Source organism: Fulmarus glacialis, unplaced genomic scaffold (assembly GCF_000690835.1).
Source record: "Fulmarus glacialis isolate BGI_N327 unplaced genomic scaffold, ASM69083v1 scaffold40111, whole genome shotgun sequence".
Taxonomy (NCBI): domain Eukaryota; kingdom Metazoa; phylum Chordata; class Aves; order Procellariiformes; family Procellariidae; genus Fulmarus; species Fulmarus glacialis.
Window position 1 is genome coordinate 10,458 of NW_009191641.1, and position 24,519 is coordinate 34,976.

Below are 24,519 nucleotides of genomic sequence, written 5' to 3' on the forward strand. Positions count from 1 at the left end.
ACGTCAATAACGTTGATCTAAAAAGACAGTCACAGACAAGAATCACCCACTTGCCCTACTATTATTCATCTGATATTGCATCTATTTCCTCCTGAGGGTCTGTTTGAGTGAACGGATGGGTATGAATTACCAATAAACTGCCGTGGTGACAAAGACACCACACCTTTGGCTTTCACATGGGCCACTGACAGCCCTGGCTTCCTCCAGTCAGTGTGTAAACCACCCCTGGGTCACATAGGGTTGCAAAGCCCAGTCCTTACCTTCTCCTGGTACTGACGCCGTGAGGAGTCCAGAGACTGGATTAGGGCTGTGGCATGGCCGATGAACATGGCATAGCAGGTGGCACCGACAATCATGCTCAGCATAGTGAGCCACACATCTGACATGCCAACGGGCGCCTGCTGCCCATACCCAATGCAGAGCATGTGACTCATTGCCTTGAACAGCGCATAGGAATACTGCTTCCCCCAGGAGTCATTCTAAAGAGACAGATAGACAGACAAAGCTTTAGCAGTGGGACAAGACATTCTCTGAAATGAACACATTTCAGAAAAGGATACCTAACATTAGACCCAAAAGTCCATGTTTAAAGCACCTCTATACGTTAAACAAGCGATTTAATTCTTCGATGGGTTGGAAGTGCTGGGCACACTTGATTTAAAAAAAAAAGCCCAAATTTAGTCATCTGACATTAACTGACTTTAGCCAGGGTTTTTACAGATTCCATGTACTCTTTCCAGCAAAACTCTCCAGAAAGGAAGCCAGACAGTCTGACACACTGGTAACCTGGGATAAACTGAGATGATGCATTGGGATATTTTCAAAATGACCCATGTGTGGGAGAAGGAACTGAAGCAAATGATTACTCCGCTGGGAAATGGACTCTAACAGAGAACTGGTAAAAGAGAGCCTGAGCAAAGTTGCCAGCAGCAGGATGTTAGAGTGGGGGAAATCACTCCTCAGCAATTTAGGAAATGGTCAGGATCTCTGGTCATTACCTGAAGAGTTGGGAAGGGCAGAAAATTAAGATGATAATGTCCAGACAGCAAGTTCTTCTCAGTGTAAAACAGGGCTTTTTTCAGGGAGCTGAGAAAACTACAAATGGTCTCCTTTGAGAGATGCAATAAACCACCGTAAGAAGCCAGCTGAAGTCAACGGCTTTTTTCAGACACCCTGTGCTCTCTCACCGCAACTAACACAAGATGCACCTCAGCAATTACATCATGGGATAGGGAGAAAAAACAGCATAAGTTTCATGATTATTCTGGTTAGCCTGAGTTCGTGGAAGAGCTCAAGGTACATTTACTATCCTGTGGGTATTATATGCTAGCAAGTCCTTGCCACAAAACCTTGTAAAGTAAATGCACTGTCATCACACACTGCTGTTACAAGGTATGTGAAAAAATACCTCTGCTACAGTGACATTCATCTCAGCACATAATTTGTACATTCATCAGTCTTCTTTCTGTTCCTAGGAAGGTGTTAACATTATGCATATAGCTTTGCAGATACATATACCATGGCAACTTAGAAGGTCATTGTACAGAAGGCCTGGTTTGTGGCTTGTCAAATAGACAAGCAATACTTTTGTGAACTCCATTCAGAGAGATGCAGCAGTCTCAGCACCAGTGACCAGTAATGTTGGGAGCTCTGGAGTTTACGGGACACCTCCTTGGAGGGATCTAATCACATTCAGGTGGATAGCTGATGACCTCTCTGCGTGTCACTAATGTTGATGGAAATTTTTCAGTAAGCTTACAAGTAGTAAACAGAAGCAAAGCATACTGTTGCTGTTTGTGAGCTGTGACAAAGAGTGGAACCTCTGGAGAGCGTTAATGCTTGGTTAGGAGATAAGCACATGGACAAAGACAGGGGATAGTGTTACCCTGGCCATATTCAGTTAAATTATGCAAGACAGGCCTGATTCACGCTGCAACAAGAAGGGCAAAGCAACAGAAGTGACAGCGAAGCGGACACAGAAGAAGCAGCACATTCACAGCCCCAGAAGAGACTGCTCCCTGCTGGCGCCAGCCTGTCTGGGCTCACCTCCCTAACAAAGAAGGAACCTGTTCACCTCCTGCACTGGAAAAAACTACCCTTGAGTCAACAGAGAGAGAGAAGAGACAATGTGGCCATTGGTGTCTCTATTCCTGGCTACGCAGTTGGCTTGCCAGTGTCTGAGGAGCCGCAGCCCAAAGGGGAGCCAGATACAGATGAAGGCAAAGAGCATTTGCACTCTGCTGCCTATACAGGGCAGCAGGAAGGATCCAACCATGGGGGCTGCCTGAGGTGTAAGCACCAAAGGAGGGAATCTCCTTGCTCCTTTGCCTCACCCATGTCTATGCTGTGGATCCTAGAGCCCTGGCCAAAGAAGTGTGGGAGGCCCATTTTTCCACCACCCAAGTTTTGTGTCATTTTGCAGACCCACTTCTGATCTGTGAAGGCATCAAGCATCTCACACATCTTACACAGGCATCCCTGCACCTTCGCTGTTAACATTTCCAGGAGCCACAGTCCCTTTCCCTCAGCCCTGTAGTACTAGCAGTCATAAAGCCATGGCCTCTGCACTTACAGAATGGCAAACTCTATGGCTTTAGCCTACCTATTGTCCATGCTTCAGCAGGGAAGTTGTCATCCTGAGACAACAGGCAGGAGCAGTCACACTTGACCAACCTTTGCTTAAAATGCTGCATCACCTGTAAAGGTGGGCAGCACATTCACAGCTTTACTGGGGCAGAGGCAGTAGTGCAGGTGTCCTGTCCCACCCCTTCCTTGTTAAAAGAATTCCTTTCCCAGGCAGGCATTTCTCGCTGGACATTGCAGAAATGCTGCTGCCTTCTGAGTTCGGTGTGGCAGTAGTTTAACAGGGCAGCACATCTCCACAACAGAATTGAGAGCAGGGAGAAAAGAAATGCCGAGCTGAAATTCCAAAGGGAATTTGGGGAGACAGAATAAGAATAGCTGAGCTGGAATTCGACATATCAGGAAACTGGCTGCCAGGGTCTTTAATGGCCATGAATGATCAGAGCCTAAGAGGAACATCTGGGTATCAGGCAGGTTCAAGTTTTAAAAGCCATTCTTCCAGCAACTTGCTGCTCAGGAGTGCTGTTTACGAGGAAGCTTGCCAGTGTTTTGTAGGAATTAGTCATCCAAAACTACAACATCCAACATCACTGAGCCCCCGTAGCCTGCAGAAACACTTCTGGCTCCCTGGGAACTCTACACTTACAAGTCACAACCCCAATTCCCATCAGCAGCACGGCTCCCTGTGAGGACAGCCTGCTTCGTGCCAGACTGAGGAGATCACTGAGTAATGACAGACTGAGGGGCAAGAGCTGGAGGAAAACACAGACTGTTTAAAAAAAAATCCTGAGCAATGTGGTCTGCTGGGAGAAGAGATCAAGGACTGCTGAAAGAGAGGCACTTCCACGAAAGGGAAACCTTTCAGAGCAATTACCTTTAGGACACAACCTCTGAGCTCTTTGAGCATCTGTAAAGAACACTGGATCCTCATGGCACAGTCTACGTGATGACTCTTTGCTTATAGGTCTCAGTATATCTTTAGTTTTTAGGCCTGCTGTACACTCTTTTGTTTTCCACAGAATACGCAGGCAGGTCAAGAATGCAGTACTTTAAGCCAGACTAGTTGTAGTGGTTCCAAATGTACTGTGGACACAAGTTTACTAGCATCATGGTGCCTTATACTGATACAGCTTGTTTCCGTAACAGCCATACCCCTATATGCAACATACCACGATGCCAGTCCCCACGGTGGGAGGGTTGTACTACTTCAAATATACTGGGGTGGCTAAAATCGCCCATTAGGGTAGGTAAATGAGGCCTTAAACTGCAGAAAGAAAATTACTCCTCTTTAACCAAATCTCAAAGCAAGCTAAAATGGAGCTACAGATCTGTGCTTGAACATAGTTAAGAGGGATGTTATCTCAGACACATGCCAGGCACTAAGAGCATTTGCAAAAGGGAGTTAAAATTACTTTGAAGCTGTTTCTCAGACTAGCTTGTTTTTAACAGCTGGCAGTACTTTAAGAGTTTCTCTGGGATTAGTGTCTGGACTGCAATGCCTCTGCTCAGATCCACCCCTGAATACTTGGAGACACGTTCCTGGAACTCTTCAAATGCCGTGTTGCGTTCTGCAGTATCTTATAGAAGCACCTAAAGAAACAGTACGGTGTCTTATAGGATGTTCAGGGTCTGATGTACATGTGAGTGTACCTGGTTGAACCCCCACTGGAGAAGACTAGAGAGAGAGAAGTAAAGTCACAGAGAAGTACTGGCAAATTCTTAGGGTAGGGGCATAGTCCACGGGCACAACGTTATGCCTGACTTACACCACTAACATTTCACAGTATTAAGCAGCTGTCTGTAGTGAAAGGGCGTATTTCAATCTTGTGAACTCCCACATTTGTCTCAGCAGTGATCTTATCTGGCCACAGAGTTGTTACTCGGGGTTTTCTACCGCACACCAATGATGTCAAGCTGTGAAATAAGGCCTCTGAACATCACTGCCCTCCCCTGGACAACACTGTCACAGCTGGGCCGGGAAAACAAACCTTCAGATCCAGTTTAAAGGAAGGGAACAGTGGGATGAGAAATGGACATGATAGGTCAAACTTCACATAGGACAGAACCTGCCTGTTCTGGGCTTATTTCCAAGGAGAGCTTTGCGAGGCCTTCACCTAACAGAAGAGATTTTCTCAGGACTCTGAGTGCACCGGTCTTAATTGCCCCAGTCAGCCTTGCCTGGGAGCCCCACCCATGCACCCATTGATCCTGGAGCTCCATTTCAGCACAGGCCTGGGCACCCAGACCTTGCCTGAGCTAGCTGTACCTGTGCCCAGCCCTGGGCCCTGAACATATGCTTTAGCCTTGTTTCCAGCCTTGCCTCTGACCCCATCTCTTGCTGCTCCTAACCGGACTCCCTGGGTAGACCCTGGACATAACTGTCATCCTGCCTTCACTAGAATGGTCAATGGACCCTGTTATCGCCACTTCTGCTCTGCCGACCCTGTTTCGGACTGGTAGGACTCTGCCCTAGTTGGCAGGGGTCACCCTTGGCTCCTTGCTCATATCCCATCGTGGACCTGCCCTACTCTTGCTGCTCCCTGACAGGTTTTATAAAACATGATAATCTACTACACAGCTTCACATGCCTGCTGAGTGAGGGTAGGAGGGATCTGCTGGACCAGAGGCTTGGGGGGAGTTAGGAATCACACAGGAGATCTATGCAGGATTGCTCTATCTTCCACAACACACGCTGCATCCATTTCTCTTCCTCCTTTCTATGAGCAAGTGGGGGGTTAAGCTCAAAAGGAAAGCTACTCTCCTTCTTTTGGTAGAAGGGAAGACAATTAGTATTTCCTATGCAAGGTCGCTGCATTTGACATGGGGATATTTGCCTTCCCTGCAGGGTTTATCAGTTCAGCACAATACCCAAGGGAGCGAGCCATGTGTTTCCAGCAGCTTTCAGGTCTCAGCGGAGCTCAGATTTCTCTGACGAGGAGCTGCTAGGCAAGAGTCTTGGGGAGATGCTGCTGCCCGCACACATGCTGCTCTGCAGCTGACTCACTAGAGTTTCTCTTTTTAATAAAGTGCTCTGTAGGGAAGCTAATGCTGAAGCCCCTGAGATTGGGGCTGAGCAATACTGAAAACATCCTTCCCTGCCATTTCAGAGCCAGTGAGAAAGAAGTCATACAGAGACTCACTCCTTCTACAACTGCTAAAGATGAAACATGGTGCGTGTAGAAAACACCACGATGAATTGGACCCAGGGATTTATCAAGCCCCTGATATGATTTTGGCAATACCAGACCCTTCACAGATCCCCTGGAAGAGGATCAAACCTTTAGGAAACAGATGGGAGGTGATGAATCTTCTTTCCCTGCTGCGTCGGAATCAGTGCTGGTTTTATGGACTGCCAAGTGGCTAGGTGGGAAACTCCGGAGCGGTGGAAAAGCAGCACCAGCATACTCAAGAAGAAAGCCTCCGAAGCATTTGGCACCTCACTTTCAGCTCCCCTTGGCTGTAGCAGCTTCAGAAGATTCCTTTTTCTCCTGCCGTGGTTCCATCCCAGCTTTTTGGCTCCTGTGTGTAATCAGGGCAATTGTGCACCAAGTATATTCATCTCCTCAAAGCTGTGACCAGGTCAGTACAGAATGTCCAAAAATCCAACCTATCAACTCTCTGTCACAGACAGATGCCATCCTGGCCTTCCACCTCCCAACCCTGTCCATCACAGCTCTCAAATAGAGCTATTCTGGTGCCATCAAGATCTTGGCACCAAAATCTGAGAACAGCCCAGACCACGGGTTTCTTGTTGTCTCCTGACTCAGTGGCCTCTCCTGTTACTTCACTATATGTAAATTGTTGCACTAATCATGCCATCACATCCATCACTGGTCCCAATGACACACCTGAAAATCTTCTCAGGAGATTACAGGGCAGAACCTTATTGTGAGAAGAAACTATCTGATTCCAGAAGAACTAATTATTCTCTTTGTCAAATGTTCTAAAACCAAGCTATTTTGGGGCTGGCATATTCCTGTACAGCTTCTGGAGTGGAAGCCACCTGAACTATACGTGGGGCATATAACCATCTCTCCAGTTCTTCATTCCAGTTTCCTGAGGCTCCGTTTCTGAGACAGTCACTGAGATAATAATTTTTTTTCACTTTTATTAAGTGGAAAAAGTGAAGGTGATTTAGCTGCAGAGGAGAAGCGGAAAAAATCACACAAGGCAAGTTTAATTCCCAGCTTCACAGGCTCTCAAGGCTGGGAAGACAAGTACTGCAGCATGAGTCCTTGCCTGGTAAAGCTCTGCTCAGGATAGAAACTTTCTACCCTGTCCCTCCTAGAGACTCTACTGAGCCCTCCTGCCTGTGGGATGCATCCTTCCCCCCTCTCCTCAGTCTTACTGCCAAGAAAGGTGCCAAGGCTAAATCATTTCTTCCTCTATCCTGACTCCTGCCACCTTTCAAGACCCTATCCCTCCACTACACAGTTACCTTGATGGTCATTTATAGGCTCTGACCATAGTCTGGCCCAGGTAACTCTTTTTCTAGATTATATAAATTTAGCTTTGTTTCCCTCCTTATCAGGCTCTGATCCCAGTATGTTTGCAGCTCTTCGTTCCACTGGGTTATACAAGTGGTTTTCTGGCTTTATAGCCTCTGAGTGAAAAGTGTCCAAGAGCCAATTTGCATTAGTGCCATGCATTTGTGCAACCTACTCAGTACAACCCCAGGTCTCTCAGACTGTTTTAGATACCCACCATTACAGTATTACTTATTCTGAGAAGCATCTGGGGAGGGAGAACTCTCTGACTTGCCTGGGATCACACAGAACAGAGCTGGGAACTGAACCCAGGTGTCCCACTTTCAGTCAGTGCTCCAGCCACTGGATTATTCTTCCTCTCACCGTGTGTGTCTGCCATTGCTAGTTATTGCCTTCTGTGAAGGTTTTCCATGCACCAGTTACCGGTAGACCTGGTAGTTTTGACTCTTCAGGTGACTTTGCAGCTTCTGTTGCAGCTCTCATCTGCTGGCCTTTGAGCCAAGTGTGCTACTCACGCTTGTAACTCTGCAACCCTAGCTTTTACCTCTTTTCCCAGGGTTGGGTGGGAAAAGCGAGTAGAAGGTGTTGACATCAGACAGCAGCCTCCACCCAAATGTTAGGATAAAGGAAACATGGTTCAAATCTGCTGCTCTGAAACTGTCCTGCAAGGGCACCATGGCCAAGTCACTTCATCGGATGGGGATGATTTCTGTCTGCACGTCTGAGCTCTCCAGGATGAGGAGCTGTGTGTCCTTTTGAACCTGAATAGCACAAGCACAATGGGGCCCTGATCTTTCATTGCTCCTGCCATATAAATAAGAAGGCGGCAGCATGGGGGAAGATAAGGCAGCTGCTGCATGGGTTGTTCTTCTGCTGTAGATAAATAAAGGGTTCTAGTCTCCAGAACTGTCAGTCTGGCACCTTTCAACAGCAGGAAGTGAATGATTATTGCAGAGGGAAGAAATGAATAAATAAACACCAAACAGACGACTTTTTCATGGATGCTCACTCTTCTCAAGCGTGGGCAGCATGTGCCCATAGCTCCGCATGGGGGAGGCATGGGAAGTTGGCAGTTCTTTTATACATTTTACATTTGTTCTGTTCTGCCCGAGTGCCTGATTTTTTTTTTTTTTAAAAAGAAGAAATTGGCTGGGGGAATCTGGAGGTTAAGAGCTGCAATAAGAGGCAATTTTTTAAGCTTTGTCAGTTTTTGCTGCTTAATCAACTGGACATTGTCCCTTTGAATAAAAGATCCTGAATTCTCAGTGAGATGGTTGAAAGGTACCATGAACTCCCCGTGCATTTGCCGTATGGTATAAATCTCCCTCACAGCAAACAGCAGAATGAGCAGCACAGCTTGGGACGTTATTGGGAAGGCTGGCTACTGATCCCATGACGGGAGGCCGAACTGTGGCTCGGCAGAGTCTGTTTCAACCCACTCTAATGGGATATTTTGCAGCTCCCCAGGGAGAAGTGGGTATGGAGCAGAAGGCTTAAGAGTTCCCTTGGGACCAGTAATGAGAATTATGGATCAGACCCAGCTATGGCTCCAGGACCCCCTCTGCCTCCTGCCTTTGGCTCAGTATGCCCAGATCCCAGCAGAAACCCGTTTCCATTCTTGCTCTTTGCTGTTTCCTGCCAGGAGGGGGAGCCTGGTTCCTGCCTTCTGCTGCAGGCAGCCCGCAGCAGGCTCTGCTGGGGCTGGTTCCTGCTCTGCAGCCCTGAGACTGTCTTGTTGCAGAGACTGCCTCCAAGAAGCCTCCATGCCCACAGCGCTGTGGCTTTACAAATGCCTGCTGGATAGTGGAGGAAGGCCCTAAAAGGAGGGGGGAAATGGGAAGCTGGGGGATGCCATGTTAGTGCTGGGAGGTCGATGCTGAAATGGTGATGCTGTGACCGAGGGCCTGGGTTTAGGGCCGTGAGGGAGCAAGCAGGGCAGGCACTTACCACCATGCGGTTGAGGGACACCCAACAATCGTCGGGGAAGTCCTGCAGCATAGGCACAAGGAACTGGAGGCAGCCATCCCAGTGACACAGCAGCAGCATCATCCCAATCAGGTTCACAATCCTCACCACTGCACTGGCCAGATCGTAGGTCATATGGAAGATCTGCAGGGGCCAACAGGGAGCAGATTAGATGGCAGCTCCCCAACCAACCAACCCAACATAATTAGATGCAGTATCAGGGTCAAGAACCTTGCTAAAGTAGTAGAAAAGGCTGCATCAGCTCAGCTCAGGTCAGTCACAGTATGCAAGCGGAACCAGCTGAAAAACAGATTAAAAACCAAAATACAAAATCATTATAATTCACCCCTCTTGCCCTTTGATTTTGCCTTCTGATTTACATTAAAAGCTCAATAACTCATTTTATAAAATAAGTTGGTTGCAAATATTTCTGGAACATCAGCCACTCCTCAGAAATAAACTCTGTCATTACATCTTTTTAACTGCAATGCCCTTCTTTGATTTCTGCTCTTGCTGAATATATGCTACACACTGACCCATAGTGGAAGCTCTCTTTGTACTGGATGTCAGATGCAGTCTCTGCAAGTATCAAATGCAAGAAAGTATGGCCTCAAACTCAGCAGAGACTTCTAGAAGAAGATCTGATTCAACTATTTTCTTGTATTTCTTGTATTCTGCTGCTATATCACTTCCAGTCTTAGGTGAAGGTGGGCAAGGAAAAGAGAAACATGGCAGAGCTGTATAGCAGTTCTTAGCAAGGAAGCCCAGAAACCTGTAAACAGGCAACAGCAACCACACCTCTGCAGTCAGTTCTCTAACGCAAAGGGAGTCTATGGCCTTGTTGTCCGTAGTACTAGTCATAAGCAGGACACACTGAGAAATCCAGGTGCCCTATTATCAAAGCTACACATGCAGTTAAGAAGTACTTGATGGACACTATTTTTTTCCTACGGGTGGTGTGTTGTGGAGACATTGGGGGTGTTTGGCTCTTTTTTGCCCAGCTTTGTGATGACAGTTAGACACATAGGACATGCCAGTGACTGCTATTCTGAGCTACATATCTGCCCAGGTTTGGTTTTCCCTACCTTACAACATGCCACAGTGAGGAGAGATGGGCTCTGGAGAGGGTGGCTGGCCCTGTGTGGCTCAGCAGAGAGCCTACCTTCTGGCCTCTTTTGTCATTAACACAGTTCATAAAAAGGGAAACCTTCAAACTGTCACTGGGCAATGGGTTGGATCCAGTAAGGACCACACACTTAGTCCTCACAGTGTGCTGGCTTCCAGCTAAAGAAGCCTACTGCATCACTCTCAAAACAGAGACCCCAAACACATCTGGCATCCTCTCCCACATGCCGTTGTGTCACCACGGCAATTTGTGACAGAGCTGGGATGGATGGAGGCCTGACAGCCACGCCCCAGACCTGCCAACGTGTCCTGCCCTAGAGCCTCGTCTGTAGAAACATTAATCACCTCTCCCCACACACAGTCTTGCTGTTTCTGGTAGAGGAGGAGTGAAATTTTTGGACAGCTGTGTGTGAATGAAGCAGCAAGACTCACTGCTGTCAGCTGCTGTAGCTGGGCCTTCTCAGGGGGCCTCCCCACGGCTGCTGTTTTGCAGCCCAACTTGCAATCTGGTGACACAATGTCCTAGTTGGATTTAATGGAAGGGAACAAAAAGCAGAGGAATAGACTACTGTGAATCAGATGAGGCTGCATGTCCCAGCTGTACTCCTGCATTTCCACCCTGACCTGTAGGATGGTACTCGCTTCCAGGGTATATTTCAATCAGCTCTGTCCCAATTCAGCTACATCAGCTTGAAGCTTCCCACAGAGCTTGTTTACCCCACCCTGCAGCCCCTCCTGCCCTCTCAGTCCTGGACTCCCCAACAGCCCCGCCATAGCCCCTCCACTCTGGCCCACAGCCTCTCTGCTATGTCACCTGCAGAGTCCCCCTCCGCAGCTCTGCTCTTGTACCTCGGCCCTGCCCTGCTGGCCAGCCCTGCGTGGTCATACTTTCTGTTTTCTGACCTGCCACCAGGTCACAGTGTGACTCCCAGTGCTGTTGTAAAGCTGACCTCCAAGTGAGCCACGCAGAGCACACAGTGACACCTATCCAAGCTCACCATTTCCTTAGGGATGTAGCAGGATTAACTGTCAGTTCTTCAGATGTAAAATAAACCTGTAAACACAGCTTTCTTACGGGGCACCAGGCAGTGGGCCAAAAAGGCACAGAGACTCTGATACAGGCTTATATAAGATAGCAAAGTGATTTTCAGTTTGCCGTGTTATTAATAAAAATTGATAGTGCGGTGACTGAAACTGCAGGGAGAAGCACACCTAGCGCTTCCTGAGTGCTGAACAGAGCACTGCCTGGGCTCCACTGAGCCTCGGTGTAGGAAGACGGGCAAGCAGCGGGTGACTCAGCTGCCTGGGAATCACCTCTGGAGGGTCAGGCCATTACCGAGGGAGATGACTGTCAGGGAAGTATCTGAAGCAGGGGATAGGCCATAGGCAAGCTATCTGACTGTATGGCTAAGTCCATATACCTCCTTGCTGCTCTGACAGTCCTGCTCCTCCCAACCACCCATGGCAGTTTGTACCCGCCATCTTTGCGTATACCAGGGATCGGCCTCCTCTGATCCCATAGTGAGTCAGTTCAAGCAGCTAAAAAGGCAGAAAACTTTTGTTATAAAAGAAAGGAATCATGGTTTGTCAGTTTAGCTGCCTAAATTGGCTCATCACTCTGTTGTCAGAGCTAGCTGTTCCATTTGAATGCCTGTTTCCACACCAGATATGAACACTTCCCCACCTAATCAGGATGCCACGAGGTCATACGCATTGAGAGATGACGACATGCTCAATCCAGACTGGGGGGGAGCCACAGAAGAATGCTGAAAACCAGAAGGATGAATGATTTGGATAACTGCTTCTAAACTCCATTATTTCTGCTGCATCCAAGATGCAGCTGGAGTCCACAGTGTCACTTAGTGTGAAAAAGGCCATTCTAGCAATATTTCTGGGCTGAAAAGAAGAGAATATCCAAAATCAAGCATGAAAGGCTGTTCTAGGAAATCCAACCCTCAATGCTGATTCAATAGGTCAGTAGGAAAGCTCAGTACATAATTCATAAAGAGTAATTCCTACTGGTTTAATCTTTTTTTTTTTTCCATTGCAGAAACGATCATTCTCATTTAGATAATCCAAAGCAAATCCAGCCTATTGGAGTGACAGCCATGGGCTATGCTTTTAATGAAGCCAGAGCAGCAGTTTGCAGAAGGATCTCTGAATGGATCTTTTGTATCGCCAGGGTTTTACTGTGCTACTGACTTTTCCTCTCCCACCTATATGTGTTTTTCAAAGAGCTCCAGCCCTCCTGTAACCCAGGGAACTCCAGCCAGGGACAGGGAGAAAACCTGTCAGATTTAGGAAGTGCCTTTCTTCCTTTAATATATTAAAAGCAGAGTGTGAAGAGCTTGAGGGAATGGATGGTTTAGGGGAAAGGTGAATGGATATGGAGCTTCTTATATGATGATTGGGATCTATTCTAGTCAGGCTAGGACAGAAAGCCTTTATTCTTTGGTGCACCTCCGAAAAACAGGAATAAATGAATGTGTTTGCTTCTGCCGTTAGGCCCTGCTGCCTCCTCTCATGCACTAATAACTCACGCATTTGCTGGCGGCTGAGAAATGGCAGCTCTGTGCAGAGTGTGTGTTTGTCTTGCCTCACAGGTCTTCCTTCACCATTGGGTAGCCACCCATCATGTAACCCACTCGGAAGCGTAGGACCCAGTGTTGAAGCACAAAGGGGAGGAGAGTCCTGCCTCTGTATTAACACCCTTGTAGTGCACAGATGTTGCCAGCACAGAGCTCAGAGGCCAGGAGCTCAGTGACCATTCGGGATTGCCCCCTAATGCCCAGCACTGACTAGAGGGAAGGATCACAACAGAGCTGACACAAACTTCCCACACAGGTAGAGACAATATCTGCTTTACGCAAGGGTGGATTCACTTCACCTATTTTGGGCCTTGAGATCTAGACTGTATCATTAGAGTCATTGGATGGAAACACACACCGAGTGGGTGACACATGTGGTTTGTGGCACCTGTTTACCTGAGAAGGAGATGCACTGTGTCTCAGGAATTCCTGTGTCCTTCTGCTGCCCATAAAGTAAGCCTAGATAATGAACTCCAACTGTAAATGTCTGAACTGCAGGTGAGACAAATCCAATTTCAAATGTCAGTCTCAGGAGTTACCAGCTCATGTCCACTCCTTGGAATACATTTGCATTCACATGCAAGAGAAAAAGTAAGAAACACTCACTGTGCAGCACACAGGAATAACTGTGAAGGGGTGTGAATGAACACCTTTCACGGAGAAGCAGCTCCTACTGTAAATAGGTGCCTGTGTTGCAGGGAGTACTAACTCCAGTAGTGTGCTGGACAGTGTCTAAGCCAGTGCTGCAGTGCCCTAAAGCAGTCTATAGCTCACCAGGGAGAGGTGGGGAAGAAACATTCTAGAATAGCTGGTCCACGAGCAGAGGAACACGAGTGGTAATTGGAACTTCTCTGGTTTTCATCATTAACACTCAGGGCTTTCTTCTCCTGTTGTAACACAACCCAGGCTGAGTCCCAGAGCACCACACCTCCTTCTGCCCCTGGAACTGCTTGTGCTTTCTGGCTTTCTGCTGCCTGTGATTTGGAAAAAGGGAGTGAGGAGGAGGAGAAGGACAAAGCACGGATTCACACTTAAAAGCACCTCTTTCCAAGGGTATTCTCTGCTAGACCTAATATCCCTGTTTCTTGATTGTCCAAAACAAGCTGTGGCTTCAGAATCCCTGTTACAAAGTCGGCTCTGTCCTTCTAGCCAAAGGACACCTTGCAACGCTTTCTGAAAGGACAGCTTGGCAAAGTGGGAGGACCAAAACTTTCCTCAACAAAGTCATCTCTAGTTATATAAGAGCTCCATCTTGGAAATCCCACTTATACAGAACAAGCTATTGGGATCCTATCAGCATGAATCTGAAATCTTGTCAGCTGCAAATAACTCTGTACAGTACTCCTCAATTGGCTCTGTACTGCAGCAGGATTCCTCTAACCTGATCACTTGAGCTGGAAGAAATCAAGGACACCTTGGAGAAGTCAGTGCCTGGCTCTGGCAGTGAAACAAGGGCTTTGACTGAAGTCAAAGTTTTATGTTTAATTAGGCGTGTTATTTTATGTTGGCACACAGCTCAGTGTGGCTATTCAAACCAACAGGTCACCAGAATTTCTCAGATCCTTGAAAGCGATGTTGCATTAGCACATCTGCATGTCTAGGGCTGTGGAGGCTGGACTGCTCCGAGACTGAGAGCCCTCCGAGAGGACACTGCAGGGAGTGCTGTGCAGGGAGGCAGCTCGGTCCAGGAGCCTCTGTCTCTGCGCTCCGCTCCCCAGCGTGTCAAGCTCTGCAGGCTGGGGTGTGATTGCACATCCCTGCTGGCTCCGCATGTACGGAGGTGCTATGCTTGGAACAAATGAGTTTTCCTGAGGGTCTGGGGACCGCGACACAGAGGCATACTAATGATTCTGTTTGGAGCCAGCACAACTGAGCCGGAGCTAAACACACTGCCAGAGAGAGCCAACAGCATCCACGCTAGCTCAGCTGAACGCTGGCTCTACACAGAACTGACTTCCATCCACAGGGTTTATGAACAGATTCTGCACCACAGGAAAGCAGTGAAACTGCTTGTTGCCCTTCACTACCTCTACTAGCAACATAGCGGTATTTCTGCAGCACTGCATCCAAACTAAGAAAGCCTGCTGGTCCTGAGCCAGTGCTGGTGTCTGTATCCACACTATGGTTAATATACAACTGTGATAAATCCCCTGTGGATAATCAAGTAGCTGTGACACTGCTCCAGCTTAATAGAAAGCAAAGAATTCACTCTTAATTTATGGCTTAAAAAACCCAAAGACCTTAAAAGGAAATACAAATCTCAAAAGAGAATCGAAACATTATAATATGTCATTCTGAGTGCTCTAGGGTCAGAGTTAAGGTTGTTTTGTTGTGAGGAAATACATGTTTACTTACATTTAAGAAGAATATTTGTGGACTATGGGAAAGAAAGTTGACATGTCTTTCACTCTTCCTTTCTTTATTTGGCTTGTGTAGATATGTTATCTACATAGACAGAGGTAAAGATACATTTTCCTCATAGAGGCATTAGCTGCCTTTTCAAACTTAAGTGTTAACCTCTCGATATACTGGGGATAGGTGGTTGCTGTAAAGAGCCTAAAATACTATTAGACAGACTACTGTAAGGTGGTTGTACTAAGTCCCTGCATCATCAGCTACAGTGTCTCTGCATATCACCTACCTAATCACTGACTGGGCCTCATCCTGTTTAGTTATGAAAACTGACTGGACAACAGTTTAAGCTCTTACTCATTCTGGCCAACACACAAACTAAAGATAGCTCATTGAAAAACCAGTGGTATTGCTCATTTAGGGATGACTACCACAAATCAGTGCCAATTCTTGTGGCAACAGGGAAAATGTCCTCTTCACACTCAGCAAGAGTCTTGACTGATGCAACCCATGTAAGAGAGGAAGGGCTTGGGAGTCTTGACGTGCAGATCCGTCCTGGGAGGCTGAAGCAAGGGGAGAGACAAACAACACGAAGAGCTCGCAGGATGGGCTTCCTCCAGAAGGAAAAATCCTCTCCAGGCACACACAGCTTTATGCACGAGAGCACTGAAGCATGGAAGCCATGAGCATACACAGGCGCACACAGAGCCAAAACCCTTGAGCAACTCAGACACTGTAAGGACACACAAGAAATCAGAGTTGAGAGAGAAAGGGCAGCTCCCCAAAAAATCCAGCCTGTTGAGTAAACCCACACCTTTGGGAAACACAGTGTTTCAGCAAAGCAACACAAAACATCTCAGCTGCTGTTTTCCCTCTCCTGATGCTGCTGCAGGAAATGCATCATCAACCCCTTTACTTTCTCCTTCCTCACCCTCCCTAACTTTCTATTTATTCTCCCAGTGATGTCACATTTAAGCTGTGCCAAAACATAAACTGATTCTACTCCAAAAGGTTTGCTGTCTCAAGTAACTCACCAGGCCACATATTTGGTTCTTTTGGAAGAATGGACAAAATGCTGTTCTTGTCACTAAAATACACAAAGATATAAACTCCAAATTTCTGAGGCAACTGTTATTCAGGCTGGCCTGCTGAAAAGGCACTTACCTAAGGAATTAAAATTATGTAAAGGAACACAGTTGGGCTTATTTACAACTTCACAGTGTACTGGGAAGCAGGAGTCCCTTATGAAGGATCAGCTTTGGGTCAGACAGCTTTGGGCTGTGCTAATCGCAATGTGTTTGGCAGAATGGTGCAATGGTATGGGAGGGAGGGAGCTTTGGGATCCAGATTGTATTGGGACAACGCTGAAAGCACCAGCCAGCACACAGCAGATGGACTGGAGACAGGAAATCATCTGTGGTGCACAGATACATCTGCAAGCAGTGTGCAGATTCAGGGATGCGCTTGACAGTTTGAGATGGTGTGGGATTTGGTTTTGCCTGCTTTTTGCTGTGCCAGCAAGGAAAAGGAAAACTATAGCCAGAAGATCAAGTTTTAGATGAAGGCAAGAGTTTGGGGTTCATTCTGGTTTTATGCTTGCTTTGCACCAAATGACATAATTAATGTCAGTGGAGTTGCTCATGCTGCCTTGATTCAGTGTGAGAGGAGAATCGGGTCCGTGATTCATTAGGTTTAACGCTCATGGGGGAAGATATTGTGGAGTATGCTTGCTCAGGGCTGCCTGGAACAGCAAGTTTGAGGAAAGTGCACTGAGTGCCAGGTGTTAAGAGAGATATCCAAGTAGATTTTACACTTAAAATATAATAATCCTTTGTGCTGCTGTTGCAGTTTTCATCTGAAGGTCTCAAGGGGCTCGGCTGACATTAATCTGGTATGCTTCAATATCTCCAGTGAATGTGTGATCTCCATAATTCTAGATGTACAAAATGAGGCACGTAAAAGGGAAAGGGAAAAGCCACTTGCCAGCCATTGCACAGGAAGCTGTGCAAAGTTTTGAGCCAAATCTAGGGATGCCAGCTTTGATCTCCTGCTCTAACCACTGCCCATGTATTGTGGCTATTAACTAGAGCTCAAGGAGGTACCCTTCACGTTCAGAAATATCCACTTCAGCGCCAAGAAAAGCCAGAGTGTGTATGTGCATGCAGGGCAGGGAGAAGTAATCTTGCAGCAGCCTGGTGCTGTTCAAGCTCTCTAAGAACATGATGCAAGCCTGCAAGCCTCTGCCTCCTCCCGAGGTGATTTAACTCTTCCCAGGCAGCTTGCTTCTGGCTAATGGAGGTTCTTCTCCAGGTAGGGGCTGAGGGGCCATAGACAGAGAACAGCAGAAAGCCTATGCAAAAATGAAAGAAGAAAAAAAGCATTTTCTTGTCTTCTCCCTCAGAGACATGTGTCTACTGGAAAATATTTACAGCAGAGAAAGGTGAAATAGCAGGACTAATTAGCACTGAGAAAGCTGGCATAAATGGCAGATGTTTATAGATATATATAAACCCCAAAGATCCTGCCACCACCATGTGTTTTGCCTCTTGCACTCTCAGAGTTGAGGTTGTCATGACAACAGCCCCCCTTCCCCTCCCCATGCCACCATTCCCAGCCTAGACTTTAATCTTCATCATTTTAAGAACTTTTGTCACCACGGCAACATGACACAGACTTTTAAAAATAATTTCTAGCACAACTCAAACAACTGTCTTTCCTGCATGGTTTTCTTTAAACCTCTAGGAAAAAACATTGAGAGTTGGATTCTGCCTCCACTGGACTGAGCTGTAAGTCTCCCATGGGTGCTAGCTAGCAGGGACAGGAGCTGGCCGGTGCCTCCAGCGCAGGGGGACGATGGCATTTTCACCTCCCAGGGAACGTGTCCCAGAGCAGCAATAATGCAACTACTGGGGCCAGGGCTTTTTCAAGAACCTCAGTGACTGGAGGATGTTCCCCTTTGCTTTTCAATGATGGGGCTTATGTTCTCATTTGCCTACAGCTCCGGTTTTCAACAGTCTCTCTCGATATAGTTAAATGCTTTTGGAAAAGGAAAAAAAAACCAGGCCCCCAGAGCTGTAAGTAGGTTAGATGTCTCGCTCTCAGTGGGAATTAGATATCTTACCTGCCTAGGCATTTTTTTTTAAATCTCTCATGGCTCTTATCTGCATCTTTGGGAACTGTAGTTCTGAGAGGCTAGCAATGAATCACTTCTGGAAATAGGTCACAGGCTTTTTTGGAAGTTTAAGAATGACCACAGTCATCAGGCAAAAGGTCTGTCTAGCTCGGTAACTATACATAGATACGCCTTGGGAAAGAAATATCTAGGAGGCTGAGGGGGGAAGGAAGCATAAGCATAAGCATGAGAAGGAGACAAGAAACATAACTGGTTTGAAACTGGGGCTTGATTAGTGTGAGGAAAACATGGCTACCACAGGGTAAGAGGTGAAGCCTGCCAAGACCTGAAAATGGCAGCAAGAAGGAGCACTGAGTGGTCTGAGGGGCTGGTCCACACGGCTCTGCGCTGGTCTGGCACTCAATGAAGGTATTCACCGCTGGAAAAGGCAGTTGAGCAGAAAAGGCAGATGAGGTAATCGATGGATGACTCAGATGATGTAGGTGAGTCCAGGCTGCAGACTGTGTCACAAGGACCTCATTTGTGGTCTGATCAAAAATTCACTGAGCTAAGTGGGAAAACACCCCCTGAGTGCACTGAGCTACCAGGCACAAAGTCAATTAAAATGGTTAGCACGGACAAATAATGAGACAAAACACTAATGGCAATATTGATCAGGTTATGCTATTACCTAGGTCAGTGACACCCTTTCCCTTGGAGCACGGATCTATTTTCAGCGAGGAAGTTAAAAAAATGTATAAATAGGTGTTCTGAGGAAGGGGATCCCAATCTTCTTTCCTCCCAGCAGCAGCATCACGTCCCAAAGCTGGGCCATGTCACATACTGTTTTGAAGCTGTTTGCCTTCCACTAAGTGATAGCTTTACCATAGTTCGAGGATCCCTGATTAACAGATAGGAGTTAAAAACCAGTAATTATAGAACACCACGTGGGACAGTTTGGTCCAGGGAGGAAATGGTGACAGGCAAGTAAGACAGAAGTATCCCTGAAAGACATCAGTATCATGGGATAGGCTTAGTGTTCTTAACTATCCTCTCTTACCCAAAGACAAGAGGACTTGTTATCAAAGTGAAGAATCAGCTGATGAGAGGAAATGCTCTTTTTTCCAAACAATGTGCAGTTTAGCCTGTGGAATACATTGCCACAGGAATCCTTCAGGCCAGGAACTTGGCAGGATATTAAATACATGCCTAAGTAACTAAATGGATGACTAATAATAACTTTTAAAAATTGGTTTATATTCTTCCTTTTCAGTGCTTAAAAAGCCCTGAGGAATAAATCCACCTGCGAGCAGATTATTTCAGAGCTGTTGTTTTGGAATTCATCACATGCTCCCTCTGAAGCATTTGATCACTATTAAGAGCAGGAGGGTGGACTAAACAAACGTCTAGTCTGCCACAGTGCCTCCCCATCTCCATTTACACACATGGAAGAGCCTGACCCAGAGAACTAGGGACTGCCAGCTGTATTTGTATCCATAAACACACAACCAGAACATGGGAGAAAGAAAATCAGATCAAGAGAACAGACCTTTCAAATGAGAAAGAAAATAGTTTTCTCAAAATTCAGATTGCCTGTAAAATAGCCCTAGTTCACATTCCAGAGAAAGCTGTCACAAAAGAAATTAGCAGTGACCTTTGTCTTCGTATTTCTTTCAAGTCACACTTGAATTTTTTAGTTTACAATTCAGAACAGATTTTTTAAAATCCCAGATTGTCACTTAACATACTTACGGATTCATATGATTACCACCTGGGATATAATATAAATATATTAGGTCCTGCCCAGTAAGTGCAAACTTGCGGAAGAACTACAAAATGCATGCAGTTTTCTCTTGATCAACTAGTATTTCTTTAATGCATCTTGCATTTCAATCAAGAGAGAAAAGCACATGCGTATTAACCCTCTATTGATCCCTATTCAAATATTTGTAAGATAGTGCACTGAAAGAAGCTGGGCCAAAAAATGTACACCCCAAAATGGAATGAGCACGCACCTGTTTGTCTTCAAAACACTTCTCTCTGCATAAGCAAGGCAACATTTGCACACACAGCTGAGGCCCCCACCTCATCCCGGAATAGGCTCGAGCGGTTGGAAGCAGAAGAGTTTATATATAGACTCATTAGCTATAGAAATCTGGCCTATGGCTCCACACCTAAACCTGTGTACGGGGGACCCTATAAAAGCAGCACACAGAGATGAGGGCAGCAGCCAAAACGAGTCCTACGGGCTCTTTAAAAAAACTGCAGCTACACATATTTTCACACTGATCTCTTTTTGGCTCTGCAGCTAGCATTTGTTTAAAGGATCAGGCTTTCTGTCAACCATCAAGTTTTTTCCTCCTGTTTTTAAACAGAACCGGTAATGTAAATTCCTACATGCTGCATTTGCCCACTGAGGCTGGTAGTGTGTTACGTTTGATTATATTTATGTACAAAAGTATAACCTATTGCTGCTTACAGCACAGCTCAGCCTGCCAGGATGGTTCACTTTCTGCAGGGAGATTGAGTACTTTCCACCTAACTCAATCCTCTAGTTTAATTTGATTACAACCGCGGCAACCAAGCACAACTTCCACCCTTGACTTTTTTTATGCTGTTAGTGATTGTAACATCCATGAAAGGAACTGGCCTGGCAGGCCTGGAGACTTGAATTGTTGCATGCGCCACGAGGCAGAGAGTGTGAGCAAAGATAATGATAGCTCCTCCGGCTGCAAACTCGGTGACACTGTATTTTAACGGAGACCAAAGTTCACAGACTGAGGATGCTCAGCACAACGGCCTGATTTTCAGCTGGGCTGAGCATTTGCCTGCAAAGTATCCATTGATCCACTTTGGGCGCTCTTTTTCTTGCTAGCAACATTTCAGAAACGGCAGATGAAACGACTGGTGCACTTATTACCACCATTTTGACTGCACCACTTTTTGACTGCTGCACTGGACAAATTCAGAAGAGAGGTGGGCCAGGCTGCTGGGTAGGCTGCTGTTCGGTCCCTAGTAGCACAAACTTAAATTGCTTTGTTACTGTTGGGTTTTTTCCCTAAATTGCTTTGACAGAGACTGGTCTGAATATTTCCAACAGGGATCTGAATCATCTTTTGGGGGACCTCAACAGTTTGCCGGCAGAGCGCCAAAAGATTTCATCGCACAGACTGATGCAAATTTATTTGCATACAGTGTGTCACACATGTCGCATCCGGCCCAAGACAAGTAACAGGGAGACAAATGCCCTCCTACTCTTTTAGAGTAATAATAGCAATATAACCTTTTCAGTATTGCAACGTGCACCTTAGAGAAGACATCTCTTAAAAGAACAGCGCAGTGAAGATAACTCCCTGAGTAATATACCTCAGAAAACCTGTACCCTCCTGTAAGCTTCACAGAGGAGAAATTAGAGGAAGAGGAGTTGCTGGAGGAAATATAGGCATTACCCTCACATGCACGCATGTGATCCCAGGAGGAGAGTGAAGGGGGGAAGTGGCTGGGTGCATTTTTTATTTGCTTTAAGAATCTGGGGCAGGGAAAACTGTTTTTTAACCAACAAGCAGTGTAGATTATATTTATGGAAGTATGACAGGTTAATTCCAGCTGTGGTTGTATATAGATACTTTGGCTGATTATAGAAAAATGAACTAAGTCAGAACAAAGATGTTTAAAAGCAGTATTTAAATTCTACCTAAAATATTCTTAAACCTCCATTAATATATGCTAGGCAGGAACATAGTCCCTAAAGGCTGCCATTTTAATTAGAAATCCAACAGGAAATGCTGCCTGATGACAGGTATCAAGGCAAAAATCCCCAGAGCTGCAGCCTGGGAGAAGGAGGAGATCTGCACAGCTCTTTTAGGGGTATAAGATAATAATATTATAATAATCATAGTAATAGTAATAATAAGAGTTTGACAGGGATGTTGTACGTTCAAGCAAAATACAGGCTGTTATAAAAAAGTGCTGCTGTCCCCTCTGTCTCCAGCTGTGCCTCAGAGGTTGAGGCCTGGAGGCATGTCATCAAGCTGACAATGTAAAGGGGAGTCCCCCTTCTTATTTGCAGTACAGGGCTTTTCTGTCCTTGAAATGAATCTTCAAACTTTGACACTCTATCTTTGCAGCAAACCTATACCAACCAACCATCCAAAAAGCAAAAGATATTATTAAGTGCTTTCAAAAGGCCACATCCTTCCACAGGCAGGTTTTTATCCTTTTCCCCTGAAAAGGAAGAGGCATTCGATACCAGGTCCCTGTCTATCAGTGCTGGAATGGACCCAGACACCACCATGGCATTGCAAGATGCTTGCACAAATGTTAACAAAGTCCTAATGAAACCTTTTCTTCTTGTTGCATCATGTGATCAGAAAGTATTTTATTGGTATTTCTCTCCAAAAAGCACATTGCATGATAGCATTATTCGAACAGTGCTACTTGCTTTGGCCCAATTTTTACTATTTTCCTTCTGAAATGGGTTTGTTGCTACATCTATTCAACTTTTCCTTTTTAATCCTGATGGGAATGGGACCCACCACTCTCTCCTGATTCACTCCTCTCCCGGCCTGTGAGCCTGGCTTCCTTCACACCAGCATACACAAAGAATAATTTCACCCGCTTCAGTTGAAACTGCAACTGAACAAGGTCAAACCACATCAGATGTGGAGCCCAATTGCTCCAGAAAGCTCTCTTTGGCAGCAACCAGGATCTGTTAATTCAGAACAAGGCATGAGAAACCTCACATCAGGCAGAAGGATGATAACCCACCTCCTGGGAAGACTTCACCTGAATGTGTAATAGTGAGAGATTGATTTAAACTTGGAAGCAGGAGTTGTTTTTAACCTTCCAAAGCTCTTGTCTACCTTATAACTCCGGATATACTTACAGCTCATATAAACATCCAAACTGCCCTTGAATTGTGTTGTCTGTGGAAGAAGCTCCGATGTCTGAATACATGCTGTCTGAAAGAGTATTTCTTGAATGCATTTGGAATTTACTGCCTTTTCAATTTCATTGACTGCTCCATATCTTTGCTGAATATGGCAGGGAAAATATATACGGCCCTCATCTTTTTCTAGCTCACTTACTACTTTACAGGCTTTTACTTTTAATCTCTTCCCCTTAAAGGAAAGAATTTCAAACTTTTCATTTATTCCAGGTTGTTCTCAATCATTCTCATCAGTTTCTGCTGAATTCACTTTACTCCTACAGTGTAGAAGTAGCCCAAGTAACTAAAATTGGGATATTTTTATACTCAATTATCGTATGATGGCCATTTATATTATTTTTTAGCGCTTGTCTCCACCCTGTGCTCCCCCAATCCCAGTTCTGCTTTTTTATCCCCTCCAGCAGAGAACCAGACAGTAAGAAGCTACGCAGAAGAAGCTTCTATAAAGAAGCTACACTACGAAACAGAAATGGAGCTGCTTTAAGCATTCATATTTACTCTGCTTGGTTTCTTGTTCAGTTTTAAAAGAAACTGAGTCCTTTGGGAATTCACTTCACAACCTACTCATTCGACCCCTCTTGCCTTGCCCTCTATAGTCTGGATCATTCTTCAACTTCTGCTGCCTTGTCTGATTTAATGACACCTCATTGCTGTGAAAGCCCCCAGTCCAGCAGTAGGAAAATTTGCCCCCATCAGTGTAAGAAGAAATGGGCAGAAGAAATAACAGTAGCAGCACTGAAAAATTACCAGGGGAAATGAAGTACATAAAAATGACAGCATTGATCATTCTTTACAGTCCCCTAGCAGCTCACTGCATGCTGCCGCAGCAGAGCCTCCCTTGTCCGTACCTCTGAATGTTTATTCAGAGAAATTAAGTCCAGGGTAGAATCTGCTTTACCTCTGTGACTGACTGGGTTTTACAAGAGCTATGTCTACACTGGCTATGTCTACAAAGGCTACAGGCTATGTACACAGAGGCTATATCTACACTGGAAAGCAAGAATGGACTCCAAGCAAGCAATAGGTATGTGGAGCCAGCCTCGTGGCATACGCTTTTCCATCCCTAGCAGTGGCTGTAGCTGAGGCACCTGTTCAAAGTATCAGCAGTGAATTTAGGAGGGCTCAGTATCTCAGGATATCTGCTCCTGGATGGTGTTCAGCCTCAGTCACGCTTGATCTCTCCAGACCACATGAATGAGAGCTGTGCAAAAGGGTGGAAAATACTCAGGCCCTCTACCTGGGAAGAAGTAAGGCTTATGGTGTAGTCTGTGTCTGGATGTGTGCTTGTACAGATGCAGTGCAGATACTAGACAAGCTGGGACTCAAGAAGTGGTTCAGATTCATGCTGAAGTGACAGCA

The 24,519-nt window shown here is 45.9% G+C and overlaps 1 protein-coding gene across 1 annotated transcript in view; it reads right to left on the bottom strand.

The window, feature by feature from the left end:
* Positions 1–260: 260 nt before the first annotated feature.
* Positions 261–24,519, bottom strand: part of LOC104083328 (potassium/sodium hyperpolarization-activated cyclic nucleotide-gated channel 4-like) — a gene marked incomplete at its 3' end in the record, with an annotated part of 71,816 nt that continues 47,557 nt past the window's right edge. The window contains exons 5-6 of the mRNA XM_009586774.1: positions 9,018–9,179; positions 261–479 (exon numbers count right to left, since the gene is read on the bottom strand). Coding sequence (XP_009585069.1) covers positions 261–479; positions 9,018–9,179 — 381 coding nt within the window. The remainder of the gene's footprint in view (positions 480–9,017; positions 9,180–24,519) is intronic.